Source organism: Myotis davidii, unplaced genomic scaffold (assembly GCF_000327345.1).
Source record: "Myotis davidii unplaced genomic scaffold, ASM32734v1 scaffold339, whole genome shotgun sequence".
Classification (NCBI taxonomy): Eukaryota; Metazoa; Chordata; class Mammalia; order Chiroptera; family Vespertilionidae; genus Myotis; species Myotis davidii.
In genome coordinates this window covers 1,923,044-1,931,227 of record NW_006290778.1, presented here as the reverse complement: position 1 = coordinate 1,931,227, position 8,184 = coordinate 1,923,044, and the positions used below count along the sequence as shown (strand labels likewise).

The following is an 8,184-nucleotide window of genomic DNA, read 5'->3' as shown; positions in this document are numbered from 1 at the left end:
AGGTTCGATTCTGGTCAAGGGCATGTACCTTGGTTGCAGGCACATCCCCAGTAGGAAGTGTGCAGGAGGCAGCTGATCGATGTTTCTCTCTCATCCACATTTCTAACTCTCTATCCCTCTCCCTACTTCTGTAAAAAATCAATAAAATGTGTTTAAAAAAAAAATACAGAGGCTGAATAAATGGGGCGGGGAAGAATGATACCTAAAGATAAGGGATAGAAAACACCATCTAGGAGACACAGGCTCACCTTCTGCAACTCATCTACTGCAGAAACCAGGAAAGAAAGAATATGTTCTGGCATCTGGGATAGAGTATGAGACCCAGCCTATAGGAAAGGGAAAGCCAAACTTTGAGAACAGGCTGGCGTGTATATACCAAGGATGCCATGAGATGTGAGAATGAAATATTTCAAGGAAGCTAAAAATACCATAGCCGAATAAAAACTTCTTTGGAGTCTTAAAGACCAGAATTGGGATATAGATTATCACACATGTGATGTAGGGAACAAACTTAAGCTCTCCAGGATGGAGACTGAAATGTCCAAAAATAGAAATGATGAGAGACGACTGTGATGCAAAGAGATTCAGCAAAACAATAATAAACAGAAGCAATCATTTTTTTGCTTTTTTGAAAAGGAAACTAAAAAAACTGAAGTTATGCATGGACATATTCTAGAACTAGTTTGGAACTACAATAATAAGAAACAGGTCATGTTAGCATCTGGTCCACCTCACTTCCAACCCCTCCACCCCCCCCCCCAAAAAAAAAGTATAAATGGTCTACTATATTAGTCAGGTTGGAGTCAGTTGTGCTGCAGTAAGAAAATTACTCAAGTCCCAATAATTTAGTACAACAGCTGTGATAGCAGATTGATAGAGGGGTTGTATTTCACATAATCATCCTGGGACCCAATCTGGGAAAGGCACTCTTATAACGTACATAGCTGCATTCACTAGAGAGAAAAAATGGCCCCTTCATCACAGCCTGGGAAGAGAGAAATGGAATTATTAGGCATAGGCTTTTCACTGCTTCCACCGTCACTTTGACTCACATCTCATTTACCATAATAATCACAAGGGTGCAAGAACGTGTAATCTTTGCTATACCCTAGAGGAGAAGCAAACTGGGAATGGTTGCTCACCAGAAGTCTCTAATTCAGTTACCATCATAGGAAGTGATACCAGGCTGGCTGCACTAAATGTTTCAAGACTCTTCCATCCAACCAAGGAGTTAAGAACTAAAATAGAAAATTCATGGTATTAAATGACTGGCATTGAGTAAGGAAACCAAACTATTTAACTATAGCATTAAGTAAATGACTTCGTATATGTGTTTAGAATCTAATGAATATGTCGATAGTAATGTTTGAAAGAATGTTCATGAAATTGAAAAAGAATACTATATAAATTATACGGGTTCAAGTTTTTTTTAACCGTTTGCACACATACAGAGACAATGTCCAAGATGGGAGGCGGGAGGGGGCAGTAAACCAAACTTATAAATATCTCTGAAAAGCAGGATCATGAAAATTTTTTCTCTGTACTTTTCTGTGTTTTCAAAATTTCCAAAGTAAGCCATAATACTTTTATTTAAATAACATTTTCTCAATTAGAAAAGCATTCTAAAACTCAATTCTCATTATTTCTTCCTTACTTTCATAACTGCCTTTTAAATGATTAGCTAAAAAAAAAATTTAACCATTTTATTGTGGTAAAATATATACAACATAAAATTTATCATTTTATTTTTTTAATCCTGTTTTTTCTATTGATTTTTTTTTTAAGAGAGAGAGGGGGTAAGGGAGAGAGAGGAGGGGGAGAGAGAGAAACATCATGTGAGAGAGACACATCGATTCGTCGCCTCCCACATGGGGTCAGGGATGAACCTGCAACCAAGGTACACACCCTTGGCTGGGAATCAAACCCATGACCCTTTGGCACATGGGGTCAATGCTCTAATCACTAAGCAAAACCAGCCAGGGCCTAAAATTTATCCTTATAGCCATTTTTAAGTACAGTTCGGCGCATTAAGAAATTCACATTGTTGTCCAACTGAAATATTTTAATCATAACACTGACAATGATGTACTGTGCATTTCCAATGAGCATATTTTACCAACTCTATCTTCAAAATAAAATATAAAAATTTCTTGTTTTTTTAATAACTGCCATTATTTCACTAAGTGAACTATAGGTGCTACAAAATTATGTGTTGAGAATTGGAATCTTCACTATTCTGTCTCTTCTCACGGTTACAGTACAAAGAGACCACCACTTTAATCAACACCATACTTGAAGTTCAGCCAAGGTCATCGCCAGAAGCATAAGGAGCAAGTTGGTTTCTAGCCCCTGTAACTTTCATCAGACTTTTTTCTGAGCTTCCTAATGTCTCTAGAGCTGTGCTGTCCAAGAAAGTAGCCGCTAGCCACACGTAGCTACTTACACTTAAAATTAAATTTAAAGTTTCTTTTCTTGGTGGCACCAGTGGCATTTCAAGTGCCCCCATATTGGATAATAAAGATCATTTCCATTATCATAAAAGGTTCTATTGGACAGCCCTGCTCTAGAATCCATGTCACTTTTCTTCTCCATTCAAGATAAATAGCTGAATTAATTTCACCTTGTTTTCTGGTGAGTTAAGGAATCTTCCTAAATAATCAGAGAGAACCACTTTAACACTTTTGTTAAAATGACTGCAGATGTAGATTTATTAATCTATTGCTCATGGTTGGAAGAGATGTAATTATAGGGAAACAAAAATTTAAGTAGAAAATAAAACAATGACTATAAGAGTAAATTGTGTTTCTCACTCTACTCACAATAATTCTCACACCAACTGTGTGGATCGTTCCCTCACATTAAACAGTTCTCCAACTCTCTGGACACCAACTGGGTGTCCCTAAAATTTAATTATGACATTAACTGTCCAGAGTGAGCACAGACTCCACAGGTTAAAGGCTCAGTCCCACAACAAGACTGCCCCCCAACTGTAGATGCCGCTTGCAAGTCCCAGGTTGCGATCTGTACTTCTGACCAACCAGCTACAAATCAAGGGTTCCCACAACCCCAGCCCCTTCTTGGGTTCAGTAATTTTCTAGAACAGCACACAGGACTCAGAAAACAATTGCCTTTACAGTTCATTTGAAAGGCTATCATGAAGGAGAACGATAAAGAGCCAGATGAAGAGGTCCTTGGACAGGAGCTCCGTCCCCGAGGAATCAGGGTGCACCACCGTCCTGGCACATGGATGTGTCACCAGCCCAGATTAATTCAGCTATTTATCTTGAATGGAGAAGAAAAATGACATGGATTCTAGAGCAGGGCTGTCCAATAGAATCTTTTATGATAATGGAAATGATCTTTATTAGCCAATACTAGAGGCCCGATGCACAAAAATTTTTGCACTCGGGAGGATCCCTCAGCCCAGCCTGTGCCCTCTCACAGTCTGGGACCCCTCGGGGAATGACCACCTGCTGGCTTAGACCCGCTCCCCAGGGGGTTGGGCCTAAGCTGGCAGTCAGACATCCCTCTGGCAGCCTGGGAGCCCTCAGGGGATGTCCACTTGCCAGCAGGGAGCAGGCCTAGCTGCAGTCGGACAGCCTTAGCGCTGCTGAGGAGGCGGGAGAGGCTCCCACCACCACCACTGTACTGGCAACCGTCAGCCTGGCTTGTGGCTGAGCAGAGCTCCCCCTGTGGGAGCACACTGACCACCAGGGGGCAACTCCTGCATTGAGCATCTCCCCCGTGGTGGTCAGTGTGTGTCATAGTGAACAGTGATTCCCAGTCGCTCTGCTGTAAGGATCAATTTGCATATTACCCTTTTATTATATAGGATAGAGGACTGGTGCATGGGTGGGGGCCGGCTGGTTTGCCCTGAAGGGTGTCCAGGATCAGGGTGGGGGTCCTTCTGGGGCGCCTGGCCAGCCTGGGTGAGGGGCTGAGGGCTGTTTTCAGACTGGCCACAGCCCCTTCAGGGTGTAGGTCCCCGCTAGGGTGCCTGGCCAGTCTGGGTGAGGGGCTGATGGCTGTTTGCAGGCTGGCCACAGCCCTCAGCCATGCCAGCTCCCAGTGGAAGCTGGCTGGAAGCAGGTATCTAGGATTTATTTAGCTTCTATAATTGAAACTTTGTTGCCTTTTGCAGAGGCCACAGCCGGCCAGAGCAGGCGGGAAACTTGGCTTCCTCCATCACCGGGGCAACCAAGCTTCCTGCTTGCTCCAGCTCTGTGGCTGCTGGCCACCGTCTTGGTTGGGTTAATTTGCATATAGTCACTCTGATTGACTGGTGGGTGTGGCTTGGGGGTAGTGAAGGTATGGTCAATTAGCACCTTTGTCTTTTATTAGTGTAGATGGGGGCACTTGAAATGCCACTGTGCCACTGAGAAAAGGAATTTTAAATTTAATTTTAAGTTTAAGTAGCTACATGTGGCTAGCGGCTACTTTTTTGGGCAGCACAGAAGTCAAAAAGTTTGCCCACCCCTGGGTTAGCGGCTACTTTTTTGGGCAGCACAAATCTAGAGACATTAGGAAGCTCAGAAAAAAAGGCTCTCCAGAGCCTTTTGGTTGTGCTTTTGTGGAGGCTTCATATCGTAGGCACGGTTGGTTGATTAAATCATCAGCCCCCAGCCCCTTTCCTCTCCCAGGAGGTCGGAGAATGAAGCTGAAAATTCCAAGCCGCTAATCACAGGGCTGGTTCTGCTGACAACCAGCTTCCCCATGCTTTGGGTTCCTAAAAGTCTACTCATTAACATAAGCTAGATGTGGTTGAAGAGGGCTTGTTATGAATAACAAGAGATGCTGTTTTTACCTTTATCACTCAAGCTGTTTCAGGAGCCAGAGTCAAAAACCAAATGTTATAAAAAGTGATGTCCCTGTTGTTTTTCTCACTTATGAAATTACAAGGGTTTTGGGAGATCTGGTCAGGAGCTAGAGATGAAGACCGAAATAGATATATATTCTTGTTATATTACAGTATCACAGATTGAATCTTGCCAAGTGCCCCAGAAAAAAAAGGGGGCCATGTGACCTCGTAAACCAGTTATTTGCCTCCTAAAACAGGCCTCAAAAGAATCTCTTCTTGAGCAGAGTCCTGTTGATGTTGAAACAAACTGAGTCAGTTATTTTAGTAAGCAATTTTTAATAAGTCTAAAATGGAGGACTAGGTGAAATGGGGGGAAGATGGATGGATGGATGGATGGATGGATGGATGGAAGGATGAAGATAAAGTGTATTTGTCTCAGAATTCCACTGACACCTAGGAGGTTTTCTCTCCAGGCTTCATAAAGCTTATACTTTTACTGTGAAATGAGTGATGCCACCTGCTGAGAATAGAGGCAGGGATGCAATTGGCTCAACGAGAGAACTGAGGGTTTGGAACACCTGAGGCAAACTGTTATAAGTGAGGTGCCCTCCGTGTCCCCACCTGTTACCAGTGGAAGTGGAGTTCTTGGGGTGCCACAGGCGAAAGAATTCCTGAGGCTCCCACAGGAGTTATTGTGGCAAGCTTTATCGATGAGGTAAAATTAAGGGGGTTTTCTTCCAAGGTCCCATCTTCCTCTGTCTCACTATGGAAAAAGTCCAGTCTAGTCTTCAGCAGGGCTTGGATTAAAGCCTCTGCCCAACATTTCCCCTCCATATCAAAGCACAGTTCAGTCCAGCATATGACCAGCTTAGCTTGTCCTCCCAGCTGTCGCCCATGGCCATGTGGTTGCTTAAGGGCACATAGTAGGCTAGCATGAGGGCAAGTGCGGGCCACGTGGCAAGAGAGTGCAAGGGAGTAGGGACATGGCTAGGCAAAGAGAATTCTTTGTCTGGATTTCACTGCACTTGCAGTGCTCCACCCCCAGACAATTATCTTTTTCCCAGGATAGACTGACAGGTAAACACCTTCCCTAAGTCACCCGACTTCATTTCGCATGCATCCAACTCCCCCTTTGTTTGACCCCTCCCCCCAGTGACTTGCACAGAATGGACCAGAGGTTCCCTGGGGAGTATCAAGTTGCAGCTTCCCGGTGAAGCTACCCAGATGACCACGCTTATAATGTCTGGCCACCCCTTTGCTCTCTTTCTGTTGCTAATATTACAAACTAGCTAAGCCTGGCTGGCGTGGCTCAGCGGTTGAGCGTTGACCTATGAACCAGGAGGTCACGGTTGGATTCCTAGTCAGAGCCATGCCCGGGTTGCAGGCTCTCTCCCAGTAGTCAGAGCACATGCCCAGGTTGCAGGCTCTCTCCCTGTAGGGAGCATGCAGGAGGCAGCCTAACAATGATTTTCTCGCTCTCATCATTGATGTTTCTATCGCTCTCTCTCCTCCTGCCTCTCTGAAATCAATAAAAATATATATTCTTTCAAACTAGCTAGTTATGATGATAACAAAATGATAGGAGAAGACGAAGGGCATGTGGACCCAAAAGATTGGACTAACCCACGCTGCTTGTGATATTTTACAGCAGCCAAAACATGACTGGTTAGGAAGGAATTTGATAGGTGCGTTTCAGAGCCACTCATTTACCCACACTTTATTCAAATATGCAAGGAAATACACTTCCTTCATATTTTAGGAGTTTATGGGCTTGAGAGTCAGGCTGGGTGGCATCCAGTCTTTGACTGGTCCCGCCTTCAGGGCGGGGCTTTAGCCCTCTCACTGAATCCCACTGACCTAAATTAAGCCAATGTACTCTAAGGGCCCTTAGCAATATTGAGTCAATCATTTAGGTAACATCCCCAATAGGGGGTGTGCAGGAGGCAACTGAGTGATGTTTCTCTCTCATAGATGTTTCTAACTCTCTATCCCTCTCCCTTCCTCTCTGTAAAAAATCAATAAAATATGTATTTTTTTAAAAAAAAGAAAGAAACAAAGGCTAAGACAAGTAAATTACAACCACAATGATATGAGGACAGAAATTAGTGATAATCAGTCTGAGGAATTGACTCTCTCTGTTTCAGAAATACTAGAAATGGAGAATGCTTCTGAGAGCCTTTTCATCAAGGACCCTCAAGGACGCTTTAACTCCTTGACCACTGTTCTTGGACAAGAAGTGGACCGGTTTAACAATCTGCTGAAATTAATCCACGTACGGGCGCTCACTGCCATCATTGCTGTGGGGTATCAAAGCTGTGTAGAGAATTATATAATAACATGAGTGTGCTTAGAGCCTTCCCTTCCCATCACTTCAACATTTCCATTTGAATATGCTAACAACTCTTCAAACCCAACTTGTTTAAAATTGTTTAAAATTGAATTTACACTTCCCAAACAAGGCCACGTTACCTCTCTAATAATGGCTTGGTGTATATGGGACATTACAAATCCTCTATCTCCTCATTATCCTTACACCCTTAGAATTACCATTGACAGATCAGAAATGTGATCAGAGGCCACTTTAGAGAACTAAAGCATTAGAGATATCGTTCTCGTTCCTGATGTCTAGTTTGCATTGAACAAGATTGCATTTATGAGGACTGTGAAAGCCAGCATTTCTCAAAGTGTGGGTCACAAAACACCTGCAGTAAAATCCACTCTGCCGCAGGTTCAAAATGTAACTCCTGATCCCACTCCAGCCCTGAGAGAGAATTTCTGGAAATTCCTGGGAAGATGGACTTTTTAAAAAGAAAACTCCCCCAAATGATTTCACTGCAACTAAAACTTGAGAGCAACTCTTTGGTCTTTTGCCTTATGCTCAGGAATATGTTCTCGCTACATGGTCTGGACTGTGTCATGATGGCTAAACACCTTCCTGGTTTAAGAGAAACACAAAAGCTATTAGAGAACAAATATAGAACAATAACAGGAAAAGTTTTACCACCAAGCAGGGAACCAAATACCTACCACAGAGTCAAGGCTCAGTGATAAGATTGGGGAGGACGGACGGAGTAAATCTTTTAAAGCCAAAGGCCATCTGTCCCCTCTTAGGAAAACAGTCTCTGAATGTTGCTGGTTGGCTGGCAATGCCTAGCCTCATGGGTCAGGGGTACACATCAGCAGCTGAATATAGGAAGTCCTCACCTTGGGACTATGGCATCGAGGCAAGTATACGCCAGTGTCAGCAGGCCAGGTCCCCAGCTCAGGGCCAATTACCTTCTGTCTTGAATGAATCAGGATACAGATTAAGCTGCTATGATAAAGATCCCCAAATATAGCAACCAAATCAAGATAAAAATTCACTTGTTTCTCAGCTGCCTGCCCAG

At 43.5% G+C, this 8,184-nt stretch overlaps 1 protein-coding gene across 1 annotated transcript in view; it reads left to right on the top strand.

Annotated features, from left to right (window-relative positions):
* Positions 1-8,184, top strand: part of DNAH6 (dynein, axonemal, heavy chain 6) — a 219,792-nt gene that overhangs the window by 201,292 nt on the left and 10,316 nt on the right. Inside the window, 2 exon segments of the mRNA XM_015564106.1 lie at positions 2,259-2,338; positions 6,905-7,070. Of these exon segments, the coding sequence (XP_015419592.1) occupies positions 2,259-2,338; positions 6,905-7,070 (246 nt within the window).